The 26,586-nt window shown below is 29.3% G+C and overlaps 3 protein-coding genes and 1 long non-coding RNA gene across 5 annotated transcripts; 3 read left to right on the top strand and 1 right to left on the bottom strand.

Annotated features, from left to right (window-relative positions):
• Nucleotides 1–226: 226 nt before the first annotated feature.
• LOC132935354 (uncharacterized) lies at nucleotides 227–1,699 on the bottom strand. The gene is made up of 4 exons (XR_009663222.1): nucleotides 1,419–1,699; nucleotides 1,143–1,351; nucleotides 701–814; nucleotides 227–581 (listed from the first exon to the last, which is right to left on the bottom strand). It is a non-coding gene; the product is annotated as an uncharacterized LOC132935354 (long non-coding RNA).
• Nucleotides 1,700–1,895: 196 nt separating this feature from the next.
• LOC132935353 (uncharacterized) lies at nucleotides 1,896–6,765 on the top strand. Its single transcript, XM_061001877.1, has 3 exons — nucleotides 1,896–2,407; nucleotides 2,512–2,640; nucleotides 5,129–6,765. Exons 1-3 carry the CDS (start codon nucleotides 2,246–2,248, stop codon nucleotides 5,666–5,668), a joined length of 831 nt encoding a protein of 276 aa, XP_060857860.1. The 5' UTR covers nucleotides 1,896–2,245; the 3' UTR covers nucleotides 5,669–6,765.
• Nucleotides 6,766–11,782: 5,017 nt separating this feature from the next.
• LOC132936108 (zinc finger MYM-type protein 1-like) lies at nucleotides 11,783–16,108 on the top strand. Of its 2 annotated transcripts, none has more exons than XM_061002794.1 (11): nucleotides 11,783–12,491; nucleotides 12,573–12,644; nucleotides 12,761–13,006; nucleotides 13,070–13,188; nucleotides 13,292–13,413; nucleotides 13,797–13,955; nucleotides 14,056–14,549; nucleotides 14,621–14,779; nucleotides 14,882–15,086; nucleotides 15,258–15,565; nucleotides 15,783–16,108. In XM_061002794.1, exons 1-11 carry the CDS (start codon nucleotides 12,360–12,362, stop codon nucleotides 15,897–15,899), a joined length of 2,133 nt encoding a protein of 710 aa, XP_060858777.1. In that variant the 5' UTR covers nucleotides 11,783–12,359; the 3' UTR covers nucleotides 15,900–16,108. The 2 variants fall into 2 exon arrangements, with proteins under 2 accessions (XP_060858777.1, XP_060858776.1); XM_061002793.1 differs by having other exon boundaries at nucleotides 13,587–13,955.
• A 7,559-nt stretch (nucleotides 16,109–23,667) lies between these two features.
• Nucleotides 23,668–26,183, top strand: LOC132953623 (uncharacterized). Its single transcript, XM_061025998.1, has 4 exons — nucleotides 23,668–23,761; nucleotides 23,948–24,145; nucleotides 24,888–25,039; nucleotides 25,749–26,183. Exons 1-4 carry the CDS (start codon nucleotides 23,668–23,670, stop codon nucleotides 26,181–26,183), a joined length of 879 nt encoding a protein of 292 aa, XP_060881981.1.
• The last annotated feature ends 403 nt before the right edge of the window (nucleotides 26,184–26,586 follow it).

The following is a 26,586-nucleotide window of genomic DNA, read 5'->3' as shown; positions in this document are numbered from 1 at the left end:
AATTAATAAAATTGTAAATGATTTATGTATTGAATTTCCTACATGTTTTAAATCCTGTAATATTAAAGAAAGAATTGTAAAACACTTTTTTACAGTAAGATCCTATGCTACAGTAAGCTTTTCAGTAAACTCAAAAAAAAGAAAGAAAATATACGGCACAGCAACTGCTAAAAAAAGATAAACCTGTGATATTTGTTATTTATTTTTTAATATTGTACACGTTATTTTAAGCTGCATAACTTAATTTAATAAAACTGTTAAGTTATTGTATTATTATGTTATTGTACTTATTATTTCAAAATGTATGTGATAAATTAATAATAATATACCTATTACTAAACTAGTTTAAAATAAAATTAAATACTTTACAACACTGATAAAATACATCAAATAAAAATTTGGTACTTAAATACATAATTTATATTTAACTATATCTATTTGTTTACTCTAATACTTTACAAAGCTGTCATTGTTTTTCAACTGTACATAATCTCATCCAAAGCTTCATGGACCATTTGTAATTTTGATTCCAATAATTTCTTTTTTGTAATGATAACAATTTATTTTTTCCTTCAATAGTTCTGAAAAATGATTGCCTGTTATATTATAACATTGATTATTATCTACTTGCAAAACATAAAATTGAAATTAAACTAAATGATATCAATCTACAAGTATGTACATTTAGTTGTGTTCATACCTGATGTCTTATTTTCAAGTTGTTATTTTCTTGTTGAACAAAAAACAATTCTTGCTTCTCTTTTAACAATATTGATTGATAATGGGCCAAATCAGAATCTTTAGACTCAGTTACCTATTATTTGTTTGTTTATGTTAGTATAATATTTAGAATTATTAAGGTTAAAAAAAATTTATTAACGATTATTAAAATGTATAGTTACAGAAACGTTAGAAAAAATAAGATCTACAATTATATTTATTTAAAATTTGAATAACTGCATAACTTTACTTATAATAAATAAGATTATTATAAGAATATGCCTTGTAAATAAATGAAATAGATAAAATAGTTTAAAGTAACTATTAATAGTAATAACAATAATAGTATATTTTTATATATAATTTAGGTAACAAAAGCAAATTTTTAACTATAATAAATTTGGTTTAATAATAATATATACCTCATACAAAGATTTTCTTTTGGTTTTCAACAAGCGAGGTGGATTTGGTATATCAAACAGTGTTGGTATAGCATTTGGCTTGAGTTTTTTTACACCATCCTGACGATGTTGTTCAAATTGTCCTTCTTCAAAATGGATCCATTGGAATATGGATAAGATATAAAATTATATTTTATTATATTACGATATTTATATCTAATGCCTATATTCTGAAGGAAACGACAAAAAATATTAACATGAATAAATTGTATTAATAAATTATGATCTAATACTTACTTTACACGGCGACAATTTTGTAACCAAGTTTTTCGTATTTTAGGGTCTTTAGGAAATCGAAAAAGACGAAAACCTTTACTACGTGTATTTGAACGCTTTACAGCTGTACAACCACCCATTTCTTGTAGAATTGAATAGATAAATTCACATGATATTTAAAATACATACACTTTAAACCATATATCCATTAAATCCGCTATTCACTATTCAGTTTTAATTCAAAATTTAAAACATAAACGTATTCGCAAAAACAAGAGATTTTTGTTTATGACGTTCAACTGAATTTGTTATTCTGTTATCTGTGTGTATGAATTGTCGCAACAAGGCGGACGATTATACCCACATTTATAGTGCCTTATCTCAACCTGAGCAACGTATTGTCACCGCGGTTTAAGATATACAACAGTATATTATCTACAACCGTGATTGTCACCAAGAACATGATTTTCAAATTCTATGCAGCCGTTGTATGTCTGATATATGGTGGTGTGAAGTTGCCTTCATGTTATAATAAAGTTGCCCAACCTGTATCAAGACTCATGATAAACGTTATCTTAAAGCCCATGTCTTGTGGTGTCTTTTCGCCCTTTTGTAGTTCTGTACTTCTGTTAGGACGACGCCATTTGCGATTTGCGTACTGTGAGTAGTGAATTGCCGTTGGCCCACGTCATGACGACAACGCTCACTAGCACATTTTAAGCTTTGTGGTACAAAACTAAATTTTATCGTATTTCCACTCGTATTTGTTGGTTGCCGCGTCTCCCCTGGTGTTGTCGCCTTATCGTTTGTGTTTCGCTGGTGCTGGATTTCTAAAAGAACCGTTCGCCATGAGTCAAATAAATTTACACAGCGAAAATTTTGACCTCTGCAGAATTTGTTTGCTGAAACCAGAAGTGGACCGAAATGTCAAATTCTCAATGATTTTTCCAGATGACGATGGAAATGATTTCAATTTGCACCGGAAAATTGAAGAAATGTTTGGAGAAAAAGTAAATATCCACCTACCTTATACTTATACTTACATAGATATAACAAAAAAATAAGACATTGAATTACTTATTAATTAAACATATATTAATTAATATTTTATTAGATTGAAAAAGAAGATATTAAACCAAAAATAATCTGCGAAAATTGTCTAAATGATATTTCGAAATGGGCAGCAATGAAAAAGACATATTCTGAATCGTCGATCATTCTTAATTATTTAGCAAAATCAAAGGCAAGTGTTAAAGATATTAATTGTATTTTAAATATAATATAAAAGTACCTCCCTTAATATTTTTAAAATGATACAATGTAATATGTTATTAATTGTTAGTAAGTATATTATAAGTCAAATTATAAAGTAATAGGTATATTAGGTAGTATATTTTGCCGAAATCTGTAAAATAGACTAGTATTATGTAATGATTGTTTACTCGTTTGAGAGAACGTTTTATAAGCGCATAACACAGTACATTTACGTTCAGCAGTTTTAGTTTAGTATTGTTAGTTTTAATTAAGTTACTATGAGGGCAACAACGTTTGCAGTGGTTTTTTGAGGAGTCTTTTTTGTGTTTATATTTTGATGTGTGTTCATTTAAAAACCAGGGTATAGTACACGGATCATTTATTCGGGTGTCGGGTGCTGGATATATTCGGGTGTTCAAACACTGGAATAAAATATTTAAACTAACGTTTGGGTTTTAATAACTGTTATTATTCGGGTTAATATTGGTTAATACAACAGTCTAGAAAAAACACAACTTTTTTAGACTGAGCCCCCTTCCCCAAAAATGTTCAAGCCTAAAAAAATTTATAAAATAAATTCTTAACACGAATGCGTAACATATGTGTTAGACCAAACTCGGTTTATTGATATACAGACGTACAGTAATTACATTTTTCTAAGAAAGCACAAGAACAAAGACAGTGTTTTCAAATTGAAATTAATTATAGGTTTGTATTTATTTACCACTTGCTAAGTCAACAGATATACGTTAACGAAAATGCTTAAAAAATGTACCTATGGTAAAGGGGCGTTGAGCTATAGAAAAATAAAATAAAACATAAATAATGATTTTGTAATTAAAATTGTAATTTTGAAATTGTTCCTGTTAATTTATTATTATCATCAAATAACTAACTACAGAATCAAACTCGCCTCAAAAATACAAATAAAATTATAAATCACATGAAGATTGTAAAAAATCGAATCATTCGGGTTATATAAGTTTTAGGAGTTAAATTTTTTAGGGCTGTTAGAGGTTTTGGTTAATTCAGGTGCAAGGCCCTTTTTAAAAAACTTACAATTTAAAAATTCTCATAAGTAGGTCTAAGCTTTAAGATTAGAAAATTTAAAATATTTTTAAAAAAAACATCTAATAACCACCGAAATAATATTAATGTTTTTACCTTTCAGTTTAAAAATATGTAAATGTACAATAATATTAAATCTAACAAAGCTTTAGAAAACTGCCAAGGCTGCTAGTTTCACAATTTTAATATGTCATGTTTTTGATTGCAATGGCGCATGCGCGTATTCAGGTGGGAGGAGAGAAGGAGATAGAGGTTCACCCTCCACCAACCCCCCAGAATTAATAGTTTTCGACTAAATAAATTTAAAAAAATCTAAACTAAAAAAAATAGATGTCTATTAAAGTTATTAAATATTTTATTAAACATTAATAGTCTTGGGTTAATCAAATAAGGTTAAGCTGTACATTTTGTAACCAATATAAATATAAATATTAACATTTTGTATAGAAGTTAAAAGTTATTTACATTTTCCAAACCTTTTATGGAAGTACATTTTATTATATACCTATATATTATCTTTAATGTATAACTCAATCCTCAATCCTCTAAAACAAATCAAATTACAATCATTTATTACTTATTGGCTACTATAATATATATGCTATGATTTTATATTATAATTTTAATATTGTTTATTTCTGCCAACACATTTGTAATGCCTATTATTGCATAAATATTTATTAATTTACATGTAAAAACTATGTAATCATTTTTCTATGCAAATTTATAAAAAAATTATTATTTTTTTGTTATTTTATAATTATTATATATTATACAAGGACCAGGCATCTGGAAAATTCCCGATTTCCCAATTTGCCTATCTGCCCCTGATCATATACTATGTATGAAAGTTTGCAACCAGTAACTAAGGCCAACATAACCCACCACTTATTGTCATAATTTTTGGGTTACACTCCTTAGTGCACAATTATTTCAAAGCAGTTGATGGTATTTATTGTAAACTGACACGCATTCACAGTAGTGAGTGTAGGCGGTCATGTTGGACACAGTTAGTGTAACACACTTCGCTAAATCCATAGCGTCAGTGGCGGATATATCCAAGTTCTGAAAGGGGGAGGGGGTTGAATTTCATTTTAAATATTTATAATCAATAGTTATAGCCAATATTGTCATAATGTATAGTGGTGGCAAAAAGCCCAAGGGGGGGTCCAACAATTATCCCCCACCCGGATATCCGCCACATTATATCCCCAAATTATACAGTAGTTAAATAATTATTATGTTTAATATGTCACAAATTTTTGTCACTGATCAGAAATAGAGTAATTTATTTATTCTCTTTGGGAATATACCATATTGTATTAATATTAATAATAAACCCATGTACTCTGCTTACTAACCTTAATAAAGTGTATTATTTTTAATTATTGTTATGTTTTTGTTTTTAGCTTACTCCCCCTACAACATCTAATGCACCTCCTAATTCATCACTGAATTCAAACAATAAAGAAAAACCTACCAGAGTACAACCTGAATCAAAGGAAACAGAATTATTACCTTTTGAAAAAAGAAACAGAAGAAACTTGCAAAATATTCGACTTCCATCATCATATAAACTTTTTACTTGTTTAAAACCTTCTTGCGATCTCATCTTCGAAAGCATTTATGCTTTTAAATGTCATTTTCGAAAACATTTTGAATGTGAGGATAATTTAATGTGTTGGGCATGTTGTATTCCGTTTTCTAATATAAGTCAACTGAGAAAACATCAACAGAGAAGTTGTCGTACTCCTAATAAATTTGATTGTTATAAATGTTCTGAAAAATTTGATGATCTTGAAGGTTTGAGTATACATAAATTGACATTCCATAAATCTCAATTAGTATCTTATTCATTTAAAAATAGTGAAAACACTATTGAGTGTGCATTTTGTCAAAAAGATATTGTTATTCAAGCCTTTAAAAAACATTTGCACAAGTATCATTAAAAGACTGTTAAAAATATTGAACCTAAAATTACCTATAATATAAGGGTTACAGGGTCTTATACATTATTAAAAAGAGCCTCACTCCGACTTGACTCCACAGTCAACTCAGGTAACACTGATTTAATTGAAATAAAAGAAATCATACTTCAACTTAAAGACACATTTCAAAATTTTAAAGAAGATACCTGCATTAATTTCAATAACTTAAACGCCAAATTTAATGTAATCGATAAGATTATTACAGAAAACAATATTTTGAAAACACATGTAATCCAACTAGAAAACAAAATTGAATTCATGGAATGCCGCCAAATATCTAATGATATTATCATTGATGGAATACCTGAAAATAAAACAGACGATTGCACTCAATTAGTCCAACAAATATGTAAAGAATTGAATTCAAATATTAACGTGACAATGATAAATGATTGTCACAGAATTGGTTTAAATAACTACACTTAAAGCTCGCCAAATAAAAAGAAATTTTTCTACTAAGGACATTGGTATACAGCCTGATATGCCTATTTACATTAGAGAAAATTTAACAACAAAAGGTAGCAAGCTATTCAAAGAAGCAAGAGACCTCAAAAAATCACTCCACTTTCAATTCGTTTGGACAAAAAATGGTCTGGTTTTCCTACGGAAAAACAAAACGGATAAAATCATACGTGTTGACAATGAGGAAGTAATTTCGAATTTAAAATCACAGTATGATCATTTAAACTCAACAAACCTAAATTTGTAAATATAAAATGTATATACTCATTACTCTTATACCTGATTTCGATTATACTAATTATCATACACATATATTATCTCGTCTTTATACAAATTTAATATTACATTTCAACTTTATACATATTATTACCTTATACAATCATTATTTCTATGTTAAAACTCTCACACACATTCATTATCTTTATTACTTTATAATTGCCTTTATAGCCATATCTAAGGGCAGCGTATTCATAGCGAAGCCATACGAATCTCAGAAAATGACTCAATGTTTATTTCTACAAAACATTATACAGACTTCAGCTCTCTATTATTACAAAAGAACTATGTACCCAGCTCATTTATTAACACTTTATCCTGTATATACCTCAACAATATCTGTTATGAATAAAAACACTAATAGTACGTTATTATTTGATAATAATGTGGCAATAAATACTGTTAAAATGTCTTATGTTATCTATGAAAATATAAACATATTTTGAAAATATTACCATACTTAAAAAATTGTTATTTTAACATTCAGTGAAATTTTCATGTACCTATCTAGAGTTATTCGTTTTTAAATTAAAACAAAAAAAGAAAATCGCTAAATGAAAAATCGAGTGAATATCCAATGTTGTAAAAATTTGAACTTCAAAAGCTCATAAAAATTTAATTTAAGTTTCTTATAGATATTTTTTTTTATATAAAGGTAAATGACTTTATAAGGAATCTTGTATTATAATTTGAAATAATAGATTTAAAAAGAAAAATTTTTAGGAATTTTTAACTTAACATAATTTGCACATATTCTCTGTATTTTACGCTGTTTGTCAAAATTCAAACTTCGACTGCTCAATAAAAAAAACTGTGACTAAGGATTTTCAATAATTTTCAAATATCAATATAACAATATAGTAGGAGTCTTGTATTAAATTTTCAAGCTCTTTTACCCAATTAATAAAGTTTTATTGACATTCATGGAATGACTTGATCCTCCAGGCTAGCTAGTATATACCTCAACAATATCTGTTATGAATAAAAACACTAATAGTACGTTATTATTTGATAATAATGTGGCAATAAATACTATTAATTGTTCTTTTGATAAACTAAACAACTCTATATATTTACAAAACTCAATAAATATTTTCACTATGAATATCTGTAGCATTAAAAAACATTTTAATGAACTATGTATCAATTTAGATAACATGAACACCAAATTTGATGTAATTATTTTAACAGAGGCTTGGTTAGGGCTTGGTAATATATCTATCACTAATTTCTCAATTTCAGGTTACTCAACTCATACAACTTTAAACAATAAAAATCAAAATGATGGTATCGCGTAGTATACTTAAAAGACACCTTATCCGATGTCTCGATAATAGAATTTAACACATCAGCACTAACAACCTTAGAAATCTCTTTAAAATTATCAAAAACGGCCTTTGTAATCTATCCTACTTATAGATCTCCTAATGGTATTATTGATATAGCCCTAGAAGAATTAAACGATATAATACTGAGTAGTTCCAACCTAAAAATAGCTAAATATAAAATTATATTAGGTGATTTTAACATCGACATACTAAAACCTTCAAAAACAAAAGAAGATTATCTCATGTTAATGGCCCAGTTCGGATTTACACCTGTGATTAAAAACATAACTAGACCTGCGTCCAATACTTGTATTGATCATATTTTTGTTAAAACAAAGTCTTTAGATCACATAAAGCCGATAGTTATTAAATCCAATATAACAGATCATTACCCAAACATAATTAGTATAGGGAACATACTAGACAACCGACATAATAAACCAAATCCTTTAAAAATACTTATAGCAGATGAAGCTAAGTTAACTGACCTAATTCAAAATTTCGAGTGGTCTGAAATGTATAATATTATCTATACTAACAGAGCAGCACATTATTTTACTGGAAAAATAACTAGTCTTAAAAAACAGGCTTCTTCCGAAATATCTTTCAATTCTAAAACTAAAAAAATTAAACCATGGGCCACCACCGCATTAATTAATTCCATAAGGAATAGAGACCACCTTCACCTTCAAGTTAGGAAATATCCTTTAAATCTAAAACTAAAAGACTTTTACCTTAAATTCAGAAACAAACTAACGTATTTAATAAAAGAAACTAAAACTAAATACTACAAAAAAGAAATACATAAATCCGGGAACAATACCAAACATAAATGGCAATTAATCAATGATATCATATCCAGAAACAATAAATCAAATAATCTTAATGAATTACTAAATAATATAAAAGCTAATACTGAACCTAATGACAGAAAACCAGCTTTTATCTTAGCCGATAATTTTAATGACTATTTTATAAATGTGGCAACTGATCTAGTAACACAACTAAATAACGATGCTAATATAAATAATTTGTCTAACATCCATCAATCTATCAGTATAATTATGGCAAATATTTCCCCCTTAAATAAATTTGAGCTGATAACACATGAAGATATACTAGAAGCAACTTCTAAATTAAAAAATGGTGCATCCCCGGTATCGACAACATATCCTCTAATCTTCTAAAAAAATATATTACTTTTCTTGTTAAACCTCTCACTCATCTTTTTAATCTATGTATAACCCAAAATAAAATTCCAGATGTTTTTAAAGTAGCAATTATAACACCCATTTACACGAAAGGTCTAACTTCTATCATTAGTAATTTTCGGCCAATATCTGTAATATCAAATGTAGCAAAAATATTTGAAAAAATTATAAAAGCAAGATTGGTACACTACTTAGAATCGAATAACTTACTATTTGAACACCAATATGGTTTTAGACCCGGTAAGCACTGATCAAGCCGTAGCTAATGTAACCAAAATGATCTATAATACACTGGAAGAAGGAAAAAAATGCGCAACTATTTATCTTGACCTGGCGAAAGCCTTCGATACTGTAGACCATGTAAAGCTTCTAAAAAAAATGCACGACATAGGTATTACTGGTTCGGCTCACTCACTATTCGAATCATATCTGGAAAAAAGAAAACAGAGGGTTAAAATAAATGATACCATCTCTTGTGAGCAAACTATTATATGTGGTGTTCCTTAGGGTACAACACTTTCTCCTGTACACTTCAATATTCAGCTAAATGATATAAAACTTCTGAACTTAAATAGCAATATTATTTGTTACGCTGACGATACGGTATTGATTTGTAATGGTTTAACCTGGGAAGAAGTTTTCACTAATATTGAGGCTAATTTGCTGTCAATTAAAATCTGGCTAAAGAAAAACAACCTATTTCTTAATTTAGATAAATCAGCCATACTACTTCACTCCCTATCTGAATGTACCCTACCTACTTTAAATGAACTAAAAATCCATGAATGTAAAATTTTATTATTAAATCACTGCCAGTGTAAATCGGTTTCCATTGTCAAAAATTACAAATACTTAGGTATCGAAATGTGTCATGATATGAAATGGAAAATTCAAATTATTTATACTACCAATAAGTTGAGAAAGATGATTTTCATCATGAAATCTCTACGTGAAATACTAGATTGTAAAGACATAAAACTTATATACTTAACTCTCTTTGAACCTTTAATCGCATATGGCATAATTGGTTGGGGTAGCGCCTATGATAATGTGCTATTACGACTTCAAAAATGCCAAAATACTATTATTAGAGTTGCTTGTAACAAAAAATGGAGATATCCTACAAAACAATTATATGAAGAATTGAATGTACTATATATAAATAAACTATATATAAAAACCTGTACCATTTTCCTAAAAAAACATAACCTGTTATCCCCTGTAAATCACAAAGTCAACACTAGATATGCAACTAATAACTATTCGCTAAAATTTCCAAAAAAAGCTGGATGTCGTAAAGTGTATGATTTTGTTGGGACACATAATATTATAATGTACATAATGTACATAATGTATATTATACATAATATAATGCCAAAAAAGTGGCTAATATGTCTCTTTCTATTTTCAAAAAATACATTACTCATTGGCTTCACCATGAATACGATGCTACAATATTGAAGTTTCAGGATTAATTTGTTTTTTACACTACCATTGTTTGCTTTTATTTTTTTTTTCACATACAACTTGTTTTTTTTTATATTAGCTGTTCAAACTTTTACTACTGTTTTTCTGTTATGGTTTTTTTTTCTTTTTTACTGTGTATTTGAGTAGCTATTTAAGGAGAAAAGGATAAATGTAAATGTGTTGTATATAAGATAACTCCTAGGCCTCTGTACGAGTTTTACTCAGTGAGGCCTAGTAATCTTTACCGATATAAAATAAAATAAAATAAAAATACATGCATAGATTAATATGTTAAATCCAAGAAACTGATTTTAATTGTATTTGCTCCGAAAAAGATTGTCAGTGTCATAATTTTAAGTTAGTTATAGGTATTGTAATTAGTTTTTTTTTGTAATTTTGTTTTTAAAAGTATACAATTTTTTAGAAATACCGCTTGGGAGGGGGCCTCTGCCACTAGTGCCCCCCCTTGGAGCCGCCCCTGCAGTGGGTTCAAACCATAATGTTGGCATAGGTCCTAACACCAAGTGGCTCATCCAAAACCACCCTTAAACCAACGGGGAAAAGGCCAAAGGGGGATACAACTACCAGACTTTACCAGTGATAATAAAAATAAATAATAATATTTTTTTTTCTGTTTATTGGTTGCCATAGGTGTCGGATTATTGTGCCTGCATTTCTTTGTAATGCAGGCCGTGGTAAATATTACCTAATAAAATGTTGAAAATACACTACAATAATTTCTAGTTAAATTGGCTTTTGATAATTTATTTTACGCGGACTGGAACCGAACCTAAAAAAACCGGTTCTGGAACCGAAACCTTAAAAATATTAAGAACCTGAACAGGAAATTCAAAAGTTCCAGTCCCTAAATTCTGCTATTCCACAACACTGGCCATTGATTGTCATTCGTACCATTGTCGTAAACATGGGAAATTAAAGTGTATGCAAGTACTAATTGGTATATTCTACAGTAATAAATTATATTTTAACAACATGCCTGATAAATTTCTGCTATTGGTAAAAACGCATATTCTGTGTCTTTCCACAAAATGAAATTTAATTGAATAGGAGGATCCTATTTTACTTTTTATATCTTAAATACCGTCGCATTCCACAGATGGGTGTGTCAACTATTGAATATTATTATATTACAATAGTCGTATAAATACGAATGTTAATTAATAGTAACGTCTAGACAAGTAATTAATAGCGATAACGCTTGAAGCCAGTTTTTGGAAAATGTTTTTTTATTATTCATCTAACCGGAACTGGAAAAATATTCTACACGGTGGGCACTTTAACAATATATAATAGTATTGTGATTTGTGACAGTGGCGGTCAAACGGGGGGGGATGAGGGGGATAGATCCCCCCCCATGAATTTTTTTTCAATACCTATTTATAACAATTTATAATAAAGCATTACATATTGTTCTATTTTTTTTTCTAAAAATAAATTTCGATAGACTATATATGACAAGACTATAATAATATTATTATCTAGACTCAAGTTTAGGTACTACTAGTTACTACTAGGATATTATTATTGTTATTAATATTTAGTTGTTTACACAATATATAATATTATGGGAATCCCGTATTATCCTACTCGATGATTAAGAATTTTCAATAACAACACGCTCTACACATTTCCAGAATATTGCCGATACGGGCGATTACATTACGATCGGTAGGTATATTTTTCAATACTACGTAGTCGGTTGAAAACTTGAAACATTGATTGTTTATTATTTGTCATAATATTAGTTATCATCTATCATCGTCTTTCGTACACGAGTTTTCTACTGTGTGTGGTGTGTCCGTGTAGTGTACTAAAGTGTCAATTATACAGTCGGTGTTTTTATTATTGACTATTGTTTATTTTACATTTTTATTTTTTACCATTATTATGTCTAATAAAAGGAAAATTACTAGTTATTTTGATGCAACTTGCTGTACTTCTAAACGCTCGGTGTCGGCAGATGAACAAATAAGTAAGATCACTAATATCGTTACAGAAAATCAAGTTGTGGACTTAGTGGTAATATTTATTTTATTAAAATTAATATAAATGTTTTATTTATGAGGAAAATGGGAATTTCGATTAAAATTATTGTTCTAGACTGTTGATTTAAACGTTCATGACATTGGATCCTACATTAATAGTACCTTGACCGATGCTGATAGATATTTGGTAAGAATTACAACTTTTGTTAGTAATTTATTATTTATTGTTTAGATTACTTCCATGTGTAGTTATAACTTATAGTTCATTATTACCTTCAATTAATACAACTAAAATTGATTCAGATTCTTAAAGATGTGTGGATACCACCAGCTACATTTCCATTTCCATTACTTGATTGTAATGCCAAAAGAGGCTTAAAATTCAAACACCATTGGCTCAATGCTTATAAATGGCTGGCCTATTCTGAAAAATACCAAGGTGCTTTTTGCAAATACTGTGTTGTTTTCTCAACAAATGGTGGTATTGGTGGTCAAAAATTAGGAACCCTTGTATTGGAGGCTTTTACTAACTACAAAAAAGCTATAGAAGTATGTATATTTATAAACAAATTTATTGAAAATTTTATTTATAATTTTTCTATATTTTGATAGGTGTTTAAGAAACATGCAAATTTGGAATACCATAAAACTGCATTACTGAAATCTGATAACTTTTTAAATGTTTATTTAAATAAGAGTTCTTCGATTATAAACCGTATTGATAGTGAAAGGTACATACAAATAATAAGTATACCTATTTAACCTTTAATTAAATATAAATAGAATATAGATGTAAGAAATATATTTGAACTAATTTTTTAATTTAATTTTTAGAATGAAACAAATTGAAGAAAATCGAAAGCGTTTAATTCCAATCATTGAATGTGTGATGTTATGCGGCCAACAGGAAATAGCTTTAAGAGGTCATAGAGATTATGGTCCTATTTGTTTCAGTAGTATGTATATTATATAATACTATATAGGTAGCTTACAACTTGTTAAGGCTCAAGTAGAAAAAATAGTTAATGCCAAAATTGTATTAGACTGTTCAATACTTTAATAGGAGTAAATACTAAAGAATATAGTTTTTATTATATAGTTATAATATAATATAGTATTTATTGTTTAGGTGAATCAAATGAAAACGAAGGAAACTTTCGTGCTATCTTGAAATATAAAGCTAAAGATATAGATTACATGAAAACCTATTTAGAAACAGGCTCTAAAAACAAATATATTAGTAATCGAACTCAAAATGAGATAATTGAAACATGTGGAGATATTATTTTAAAAAAAATTGTTCAAATTGTCAATAAATCCGGTTTTTTTTCTGTCTTAGTCGATGAGACAACAGATGTTTCGGTAAAAGAGCAACTCACCTTATGTGTCAGATATTTAAGTGGATCTGGAGAAAATGTGTCTATGAATGAGAGCTTTTTAAAATTTATTGAAGTACAAAGTCTAACAGGAGAAAATCTGGCTACAGTTATTCTTAATGGTAATAAATAACAAGATTATTTTATTTTATAACAACTAGGTAACTCTTTTATTCATTTAACGTTTGAATTGTATGCATGTAAATTATTTTTAATTTTAAGGTTTGAATGCTTGTGGAATTGACTGTAATAATATGGTAGGACAAGGTTATGATGGAGCGAGCAATATGTCAGGACATTTAAAAGGTGTTCAAACTATTATTAGGGAGACATACCCTAAAGCATTGTATGTGCATTGTGTGGCTCATAGCTTAAATTTAGCTGTATCTAAAGCTAGTAATATTCTACCAATTAGAAATTGCTTGGGCGTTGTAGAAAAAATATACTGCTTTTTTAATTCTCCTAAACGCCAAAATGTGCTTTTAAATACAATTGAAGAAAGTGATCTAGACCCAAAAGTAAAAAGCTTAAAGCGGTTATGCGCAACAAGATGGGTTCAGAGGTATGAAGCTGTAAATGATTTTATAGAGCTTTTTAAGTTTGTAGTGGTGTCCTTGGAAACCATTTCTAGTTGGAAAGATACTAGTGCTACAGATGCTACTATTTTAATTAAAGCGCTTGATTCTGAATTTTTGGTGTCACTTCAAGTAGTAAATGTAAATTAATAATCTTTTAAATGTTATATTTTATTTATATAAATCATTTTAAAGAAAATAATTGTTTTTAGATATTATTTTCTTATAGTTTACCATTGTGTAAATTACTACAAAGTAAAGGCATTGACTTAAAGGAAGCTATAGATCTTGCAGGTGATAATGTTACAATACTTAAAAACTTAAGGAGTAATATTAATACAGAGTTTAATCAAATGTTCAAAAAAGCACAGGTAATTATGATTACTTTGATTGAAACTTAAATATTTTAAATTAAATTTGGAAGTGTAAAATTTTAATTATAAAACATTTATGATAATTTATTATTTGATTAGAAAATGGCTGAATTCTTGGATTTCGATATTAAAATTAAACGAATTAACAAGAGACAGATATATAGAGATAATTCTATCATAAGAAATGATGGTTCTACGCCTGATTCTGAGGAGTATTTTCGAGTATCCATATGTGTCCCTTATATTGACTTCTTTATAAGTCAATTGGAAGAAAGGTTTTTGGCTCACCGTAGTATTTTTAAAGGTTAATTTCCTATTTAAATAAATAATAGTTCAATACTTCATACTTGAATAGTTCTATTTTAAAAATTAAATAATCAAATAAAAGTAATATATCATCTAATTTTAAGTTATTTCAAATTTAATATATTTATTGCAAATTTAGTTTAATTGTACTTAATATTAACTTTTCAAGGTTTTCAATGTTTATTTTCAAATGATTTTGAATTAGAAGGTTTTGAGGAATTAGTAAATTTTTACCTTTCTACTGATATTGAAACTGTGAAAGCGGAATTGAATTTATGGAAAACAAAACTTTCACGCATAGGAAAATCTCCAAGAACAGGACTTGATGCTATAAAGTTCTGTAGACGTGAATTATTTCCTAATGTGTTTGATTTATTACAAATATTTTGTACACTTCCGGTATCAACCGCAACACCAGAGAGAATGTTTTCATGCCTTAAACGGTTGAAAACATATTTAAGAAATAGTATGGTAGAGGTAAATATTCTGTATTGCTGTGGTCAAATATTTGTACATATAATCTATTGGAATAAGTATTAAATTAATAGTTCAAACATAAAACACTATGTTTAGGACTAACTTTTTAGGTTTTGTTAATTTCTTTTGTACATATTTCAATTATCCTTATGAATTTTTGAAATGTCAATTTAATGCTTTATGCTTATATGTAAATTGTATAATTTTATTATTCTAGAGTCGTCTCAATGGCTTGGCCACTATGGCTGTTCATCGTGGGGTTATAAACATTACATCCAACGAAGTACTGGATGAATTAGCAAAAAAAAACAAAAAAATAGATTTACTAATATAATAAAAATATTGTTAATGCTATAATAGTATAATATATTTATAAAGTCGGTATACCTAACTAAGTTATAAATAAAGTTTGTATTTCCCATAATTGTATTAATTGATATTAGAATTAGACATAACCATAAATTATATTTTTAATGATAAAATTATGGATGTTAAAAAATTAGCCATATTATCCCCCCCCATGACAAAATCATTTGACCGCCACTGATTTGTGATATACAAGGAACTATGAGGATATAACATAACTTCTGATTAGATATATGACACTCGACTCCCGGTTCAGTTCGAGGTTTAAAATGCAATAAGTATTAATATTATGCATCATAAATTCATAAATTGTGGAAAAATGATCGAAAAATGTGTCGGTTTTTACAAGTGTGCCAGCATAACACAACACAAACATAGAAAAACATGACTAGATACCTATATGACATTCGGTGACTAGGTATAGGACCTGCACTCATAAAATTATAAAATTAAACATATTATGCAATTGAAAAACAGTAAAATTGACATTATAATTTTAGATTTTGAACAAGCAAATACACAATAACAACACATGAAAACGCTATCTCTCGTATTAGCTGGAGGGCTGATGCCGCCTGTAGTTGCTTCAGCAACGATGCGTAGCGTTATCGATACGATTACACAAATATGGACAACACTGATACACAACACGAAACACAAATCCTACGCCTTGTCTGTAGCGCTAACAGTATAATATAATAATTATTGTCCTGTATTGTACCTATGATAGCCTGTATACACAGTTACACTAGTCCGTCGTTAATTTATATTACGTATTATACCACTACCTATTGTGTATCGTATCTGTAGGTATACTTATTATTTGGTACCTGTACCTACTTACCTATATTGGCTATATTACAATATATTATACATATCCGATCTTATTATTATAAGCCTTTAGCTTCAGTATATCTGTGTACTTCAACAAAACGTATTCAATATTATAATAAAATAATTAATATTTAATAAATACAATTCAACGTTCAAAAACTTGATAATATCTTCATAACATGTTTAGGAAAAAGTGTCCCTATATGCCTACCACCTACGTCATAAATATTATCGATATGCGATAACAATAACATCGATTATAATTTATTGTTATAATATCACAGAATAAAAAATAAATAAATGATAATATATCATTACGCTTTTCCTCTCTAGCGAGTGAAATATTGCGCCTAAAATCAAAAAAAAAATTTGTGTGAGACAGGTTCGCAGTTAGCCGAACGTTACGACTGCTGCTCCGGTGCGCGGCCCGTGATGGACAACATAGTGCACAGTGAAGCAATTAATTGCAATTTACAATTTAACATGGGGTATAGATGAACACTAATCTAGCTGTTAGCTAGAGCCTGCCGTACGGCTGATTTGACGCCGGCTACTACGAGCGTCTCACGTCGGAGGGTACAATTTTGGTTTTATATAATATACATAGTACATCGTCACTGGTAATGACAAGTTAGAACGAGCTAGCCAGATACTGTCCATAGCCGCGGAGACAGCTGTCTGGCACTGCAATATCTGGCGGTGGCAACTGGCCTTCTCCCTACCGATCAGTAGAGCGCAATGGTCTTATGATTCATATTTTAAATTACTCTGACACCCATATCTCTAACAAGTATTATTATTATTTTTAAATTAAATGTTTTTCTCTTATGAGGACGTCTCATCAAATGATGTTTTTTGTATATTTTTCAAAACATTTTAACCGTATTAATGTACCTACTGTCCTAATTTCTACTCATACCTATTTAACACTTTTATAGTTAATCACTTGCTATGTCCATGGTTATAGTTCTATGCCGCAGGCCCGTTATTATCGAACCCGTACCGTATATCGACACTAACATTTTAACAATGACATTTTATCATGAATTTAACTATATTATTATAATTTTACCTATTTGTAAATTTTCAATTCCTGACCTAATTTCAAGTTCGTTTCATAACTCGTTTCATGACGCGTTTCGTGTCCATTTGTGTTGTAGCCTTGTAGGTTAAAAGCTTTATATATATAGCGTTCGTATTGCGCGGTCGGTCAGAAATACAGCCACGACGTCGATATTTTCTGGTCATCTTAGCCTTTACTATATATTTTATATTTATAAGTAAATGGATACACAGCATTGGCGCAACTAGGGGGGGGGCTAGGGGCTTAGCCCCCCTGACTAAGATTTAGCCCCCCAAAAAATATCCCTTATTGATTTAGATATAACCCTCCTATAGGTTATTTTAAATAAATTGTTTTGTTAGCCCTCCCAGAATTTTAACCCTAGTTGCGCCTATGACACACAGATAATAATAAAATTGTTTGTTTGGTTGTATTTTGCGGCAAAATTTTTCTTAAATCTGTCATCCACACATAACGTTTGCAAAAAAAGTATCCGTCCCCATTTGATCTTAAACCGTAATTTTAAACTTATTTTTCCAATATGTTTATTGTTTATAGAAAATGGTTCATTATTATCGATATTTTTTCAAAAAAATTAGGTAGCAATGTTTGACACAATAAAAGAGAATCTACTGTATATATTACATACCTATTGGATACTACGTTGCTTATATGAAAATATTATTGTCAATAATATATTTATTTATTTAATTTGAAACCTAATATTTTTTTTTTAATATTATTCATACGAAATAATTCTCAATTATTCGTAAGTAATTATTTATTTGTGTACCTATATAGGTTGTTAAAAAGGTAATTTTTTGTACTTTTACGTTGTGTATACTTTTGTTTGGCTCAAATTTTGCATTTGTTGTCGATGGCGGAAATGCATCGAACTATCGTACAAAAACTCAACTTTCATCGTGGAAATAGTACATTAATCGGAATAACACAACGTGAACTGCTCATGATTATAATATCATACATTTTATTAGTATAATATTATTTATTTATTTCAGAATATCGCCCGTGCAGTGTACTGTAATTATTAGTATGGTCTCCAAGTTGCACGAGCACAGCGCATTAAGTTTTATGTATTTAATTATCACTTGGGTGGTGTGTCCGAATACATATTACTACGTATTATATTACTACGCACCAAGCCTACAATTTTCGGAGCATAACTCTTTTATCGGGGCCTAAAAAAATATGTGATATTTTCCGCACAAAGGCAAAAAAAAATACATTTCCATAACCTCTCCCAAAAAAATGTAAACATACGTAAAGAGTTTTTACTTATTGCCTTTACCAATATCTCACCTAACCATTTTACGACTTGATAGCAATAATATATAATTTAAAGACTTCGGAGCAACAACAAGAAATCTCCGTATTTTGGTCAAAATTAGTTTTTGATTGCACATAGGTAATTAAGAAAAAAACTTGCTTCGTTTGGTCCAACAACTAGAAAAATCCGAATGTTAAATACAGAGCTAGATATAATATAAATGAAGATGACTTGTTGTTGCAAAAATTTAATTTAATACGAGTATTACATATTTACATACTATATATCCTGTAATATTATAAATAATTAGACATCTCTAAAATTAATTTTTGGTTTTAAGATCATACAAATTTGATTTTATAACAACCTTTACAAGTTTTCTTACTACACTGGCTATAGTGACTATACCTACTAATTTATTATATGAACAAAAAAATTGTATGCATTGGAGATGTCTTGTTGTTGCTCTCAGTTAGTCCCAGGTCTTTATTTGTTTAGTACACTATTTAAAAGATTATTTACGTATTTCATAAAATTGTACTTTAATTGAATTTAATTACATTCAATTCATAATGTAATATTGTCAAATAAAAAATTCAAACATATTTTGTAGTATAATATGTAAATTATTGTATTTAAAGAAAACTTATGATTTTTCAAGTGCGCTAGCGTGTGGGACCTAAACGAGGTTTCTAAGACACGGGCTTGGGGTTTGGGCCCCTCTCACACCAGCCTTAGGACGGCCCTGCGTGGAGTGGCGTACCAAGGGGGTAAATCCCCCCCCCCCCCCAAAGACTGTTTATAATATGCAGTTTTCATAGTCCTAGCTTAAGGCCTCTGTGTTTAAAGGAGAGGCTACTTTCGAAAGTGCGTACTAAACAAGCCACTGGATGGTTTCTTTATAATTTATATGCAAGAACTTTAATATTTTCACACCAATAAATACTGATTTAATCAATCAAATTAATATTTTACTAACATTACTAATGTTTTACCTAAAGCATAGGTACTACATTATTAATTATTATGAGACTGTTTTATATAATAATATAATCATAAGTGCCCACGAACAATTAATAGGATTCAAGTATATAGGTACATTAGACACATTAAAAGTACCTTTATTCAATTATTTATATTTTGAAAAATTCATTGAATAACCAAAATTAATAAATTTTTAAAAGACTATTCAACACTATGAAATAAAAAAAGTAATAGAAAAAACATTTCTGTGTAGAAGTGCTATTTTTATAAATATTGAAATTTATTACCTGGGCAAAACTATATTTATTTTATAAAATAACATATTATTCAACGCCTCTATTGAATAATAGAACATTCGTATCCATGTTGGTAGGTAATCGATTAACATTGGTGTGATATACCAGTGGCGTAGCTAGGTGAGCGGCTGAGGGGGCTGCAATGTTAAGAAAATAAAACAATTATTTTAAGAGGACTTAAAAGTTCCGTTGACAAATTCCGTCCTAATTTGAACATAATAAAAGTATATAAAAAAACTGGGTCTATTTATTTATTAGATTTTTTGGTTACGGTATGAACTACGAAATAAAAACTTTATCGTAAATTTTCCATCCTTGCATCATGGCTATAAAATTTGAATATTTATACACATATACACATACCGATACCTACATTACAGGCTTCTGCAGTTACTTACTGAATGACCAGATAATTTCAAATTGTTTATCTCAGAATTTCTTATATATGGTATAACTTTCAAAATATTTTCAATTTTCTTGTGTTATTTAAAATAGTTTTTAGTTTTTTTATTTTAAATATCAATAAAAAATGTTCGTTCCGGAAAAAAAAAGTTACAAATACGCAAATCTTTACGCAAAATGGATTTTTGACAAATACTTTTTGGTGTAACTCCTTAAAATATTACCGTAAAGATAATACATGCAATTTTCACTTAATTTTTATATTAGTATTTTCTATACGCCATAACATTTTCAAAATATTTTGACTCATGTTGAGGTTTTTATACTAACTATACCGTGTTTCTTTGGGTGTGTCATCAATCATGTCTAGACACATCAAACAAGTGATTAACGTATATAATACATGTATGTTGTATTAAATATGATATATCCATTAGAACTGATCATGATAGGAAGGTTAATGTTCAGACGTTTTTGTATACTATAGATATTTTAAAAATGTAGTGAAATCCATTAGATTAATACCCATACAACATTTCGACAAAAACACTATCGCCATGACGTCAATTCAATCGTGACAGATATATAATATTATGTCTGCCATCGCCCTATTTGCAGGTTAAAAAGCTTACTGCCGCTGCCACTCAGTGGCGGACCCAGGGGTGGGGGGCAATTTTTTTATGTAACTACGAGTATTAGTAAAATTTAGTTAATAAGAATAATACTACCAACTATTAATTATTATTTATTATAATCAATATTATATAAAAATAAAAGTATGTATGTATTATTAATTAAAATTCAAATCATACAATTTATATGTGTCTCCATCCTTATCAAAATATCGAAGATCCACCCCTGATTATGTACAATGATCAATAATAAAATAATATTAAATAATAATAATTTATAAAATGTACACAGGCTAAAGAATTTTTACAAATATAATTTTATAAATGTATAAGTATATTATGATGTAGGGGTATATACAGCCGTAGGGCTGAGTATTGAAGTAAAATAGCGCGTACGACATCGTGCTTAAACTTATCAACTTATAATGTACCATAATTCAAAAAACACGAGCATTAAAATATGTTAGAATATATATTATATATTATATACAATCGCTATAACATCGTTTTAAAAAAAAAAAATTTAAAAAAACAATATAATAAAACCACTAAAATAGAGTTTCTTTTATAAACCATACAAAAAAAATACTAAATAAGTATATTTTATTTTGTTACAATACAAACAAAAAAAAATCAATTACCCAGCATTTTTTTTTTATACAAGCTTGTTTTAACAAGTTGTTAAGTCTCATGATGCAAAAAACAACTACCTAGTGAAAATCATTATTTTGGAAGTTATATTTATGAGTGCTTGTAAATTGGGACGAATGTAAGTTAGGTAACACAAGATAAAGCAAGTTTCTACACGAAATAAATTAATAAAATTGACAGTCCATACTATTTCATATTATCATAGCCCATGGGGAATAACGATAAGTCTAGATTGAAAGTAATGCATTTCATTTTATTGCAACGCGTTACAACGTGGGAAAATACATATTAGTATATTTTTGTTCGTATAGCTTCAAATAAATTATTGATTGACAAATAATAACCTTTGATTTTTTTATTCGTGTTGGAACTGTCGTACGAGGGCAAATGTAAACTGGGCCCGTGGTTTTTTTTTTTGTAAACTCGGACCGAAAATTTTAGGTAATAAAATAGGTTGATTGTAAACTTGGCCCGGAAATTGTAGGTAGTAAAATAGGTATTTTGTAAAATCGGACCGGAAATTTAAGATATAAAAAAGGTCGGCTGTAATCTTGGACCGATAATTTTGACCAATAATATATAATAAGCATGACATAATTTAATCTGAAAATATATTTTATTTATATTTTTTTATACTGAAACATATTACAACATACATTTTTACACAATTTTAATTTTATATAAAGAATTTCATACTAAGAATAATAATATGAAAATTAAAATAATTTAATAATTTTTGGTGGTTAATGAGAATTGCCTCCTCGTGGTGTCCTCTGGGTAATGCTAAATAGTCCTCAAAAATATTATATGTATATTTTTATTCGGGCCGAGTGTACACGTTAATCATTTTTACCTGAAAAAACCCGTGTCGATTTTACACCTAAATAATTTTTACCTAAAAAAACACGGGCTGTTTATACGATTGTATAAACCTTTTAAACAGTGTTTTTCCTCGGGCCGAGTTTACAATCAACCACGTACGAGTGTATTTTTTTTTCGTGTGGGAACTTACGTATGTACCCATTTACTTATTATGTTTTGTGTGGGAACTTAATAAATCACGTAAATTGCACCCATTGATCAGGTAGAAAAAATACTACTTGTGTTTATAATCAATGGTGGTATTACTGATTAATTTTTCTTATAATTAAATTAAGAATACAAAACATGTTTGAGTATCTTCAAGCCAATAACAATGATTAAGCTATGTATAATATTGCTACTGTTTTGATTTTCGTCGATAAAAACACATTTCTTAAAAAAACCACTCATCCACATGGGTTGGAATTTGCGTACTATTGGGATAATATTATTTATAGATAAAGTAATATTCAGAATACATAACTTGCTGGGCCCGCTGCGACCTGTGTGCTTCCCCCTCCCTCTTAGGCGTGTACTGTTGCGGACACCCGATACATGACGTATAATACGATAATGCCTTCCGTCGTGGCTCATATATAACAGGACGCAGAGCTCAGATCGCCATTCGTGTGTTAACCCCGGTTCTGATTTTATTCAGTCCGTTTAAATCCGTATTTTTACTTACTGTTCACTTAAACTTATTTTCTGAATAGACCGACAACACGATGGAATATAATAAAGCAAATATATTAATCTTGTTTGCCATCATCTCCTCCGTGGCGGCAGACTCGAGTTCAATAGAAGACATTAAACGAACAGGTACTTATATTATGTTTAAAATGTTTAACTATTTTTTTATATTTTATTTATCTATATAATTTATATGTAAATTTAAAGTGGATATTTGAATTCAAAAGATCTTAGTTCGATCTTAGTCGTTTAATATTACAGACAGTATAATATGCTTACAATGTAATACGGCATTTGTATTTCTGTGTGTTTCAGTTCTAGATAGTCCTAGTGTATGTCCTCCATTTGGAAAAAAGGCCAAATTTGAGGTAGAAACTATACAAACTAAGTCGTTGATGTACGGATGTGCCTATATGGGAAATGAAAGTCTACTAAGCACTGCTCCATTGTTCCATTTGTGGTTGGAGCGTCCTGAGCAATCATTTGGACACGGACATTGCGACAACACGCAGAGTACGTATAACGAATCTTTATTGCACAGTAGGAAGGATGGTTAGGTGCGCTGCACCTGTGGTTACAGTAAAGCTCTCTACCGCTAATCCTATGAACATATATCGTACATTATAATACATAAGTATATGTATTACTTGCATATACTGAAATACTCTACTAACGGACATTACCTTTTAATGTCACTACATGGTGTATAGATGATCGGGTATGTCGTGGAAGTTTTCAGAAGTAGGTATTACTATTAATATTAAAAACCCATATTATGCATTAAACACGGAATACAATTATGCTTCTTATATTTAATATATGACCGTTTGTGTTTTTACATGACCGCGTTTGGGGTGTGGGAGGGGGGGCTTTAGCCCCGGAGCTATACAGCTTTTTAAAACTTTGAATTACCCGGCTCAATATAAAAATCAAAATAAAATCAACTGTATTATTAATTATCGCTATTTCTTAATATATAGTATGTTTGTATGGTAACATTATGAAATTGACATAGGTACCTACTATATTAATATTAGGTACCTACATAAAGTATATTCAAGAGTGTAGTATAAATTCAGGTATTATAATTCATAACTATTGACTATTGTGCAAAATCACAGGTGTATACACTCACGCAAACGTGCTGATCAAAATAACACTAAATATTTCTTAAGTCAACAAATAATATTCTGGATCAAAAACATTTGTCATACTCATGTATATTTTGTTCTGTTATGCTCTATGCCTCTATCAGATATGGACCACTTCATGTTTGAGTGTTTGTCAAAACATGACAGGCCGACCAATAAAGACGAATCGGAAATGGGCTGGCAATATATATCACTACTGGAACATACTGCAGAGTCAATGCAAAGTAAAACTAAAACACGTACCCACAGATGTGCCGTGAGTATACTATGTTCACCTACGTTTTATTTTATATGTATATTATTGTAGTAGGCGAACTCGTACAACCAATTTGATTATTCATCCAGTGCCTGGGGATGAGAGGGAGACACAGGTGATTTAAGTCTAAAGATCACTCTTATATGCATCATACGACATACCTATTATAGGTTTTTCGTTTTTACGCGGGTGGTTAGTGATATAATAGATACTTATATAAAAAAATGTATTCCAAGGAATAGGTTATTGTAATAATTATAAAAGAATAATAATAGGTCTAACTCGTAAATATTATAAACAATAACTATGTATGACACACCTTCCTCAACATAGTTGAACTATAGTTTTGCATACCTAGTCAAATTATTGAGGCCCTCGTGTTGTATGAATATACTTTCACCAAATGAAAGAGCACGAGTTCTCTCAACTTTTGATTACAACCTAAATGGTATAACGCTACATCATACTATGGGATCTATTAAAGACCTTGGAATACTTTTCGATCCTAAACTGAAATGTGAATGTCATATCAACGACATTGTGAACAGATCAAATAAAATCCTTGGCTTTATGACACTTTAGATTTAAAGTCCGTATATTGTTGCATGGAGATGTTACGTGGATTTTGGTTATTTATATATTATATTTATATTAGTTATGGTTAATTATTTTCTTTCTCTCTATCTCTGTCTTTTTTTTCTGCCCACAGTTGTACGATGTACATGACGAAGATGATAGGAAGATTAGAATAATCCGGATGGTGATTAGCAAGCCGGTAATAGGAGAGGAATTCAATGTAAGCCAGTGCAATGGGCTATCGGATCTTTTAGCACGGAATTTACTTCCATACCTCCCTGAGGGATATCGATATTGGCCCGACGGGTCATTGTACATCTATTTATTAGGAAGAAAGGCTAAAATATTTTACACTACTAAAAAATACCCGGATTTTCCTGTTACTAGTCGTCCAACTACTACCACCAGTCGTCCATCAATCTCTACTACCACCACCAGTCGTCCATCAACAACTACAACTACCACCAGTCATCCATCAACAACTACTACTACCACGGCCAATACGTATCCTAGTATAGATTATAGTGACCGTGTTAAGTATTTATTTTCCATGATTTATATACCATGACAGACCATGGTAAATACCTTACCTTGCTAGGGCCTCATAATACAAATAATGAAAAATATACAAACAAAGGCAATATTATTTTAAATATATTATTTTTATGCAAAAAATCTTTCTTCTTACCTCTGGTTTGAAATGAAATTTTAAAAAAATGTATGAAAATATTATAATACCTACATTATTTAAAATGTACAAAAGCTACGAATTGTATGTAAATGTAAGCACCTGACTTTTAGATCCTGTTAAAAGTACATTTTCAATTAAATAGTTATAATAAATAGGGAATTTAAAGTTGTTTAAAACGTTATTGTTTCAGATGAACAAAAATTAAATCATTAACATGTTAATCTTAAATAGGTACATAGCTTGTTCAATAATTATTAGTTTGTATTAAAATGGCTCAACA

Source organism: Metopolophium dirhodum, chromosome 1 (genome assembly GCF_019925205.1).
Source record: "Metopolophium dirhodum isolate CAU chromosome 1, ASM1992520v1, whole genome shotgun sequence".
Lineage (NCBI taxonomy): Eukaryota > Metazoa > Arthropoda > Insecta > Hemiptera > Aphididae > Metopolophium > Metopolophium dirhodum.
Note: the sequence above shows the minus strand (reverse complement) of the source record. Positions and strands in the feature narration are given on the sequence as shown.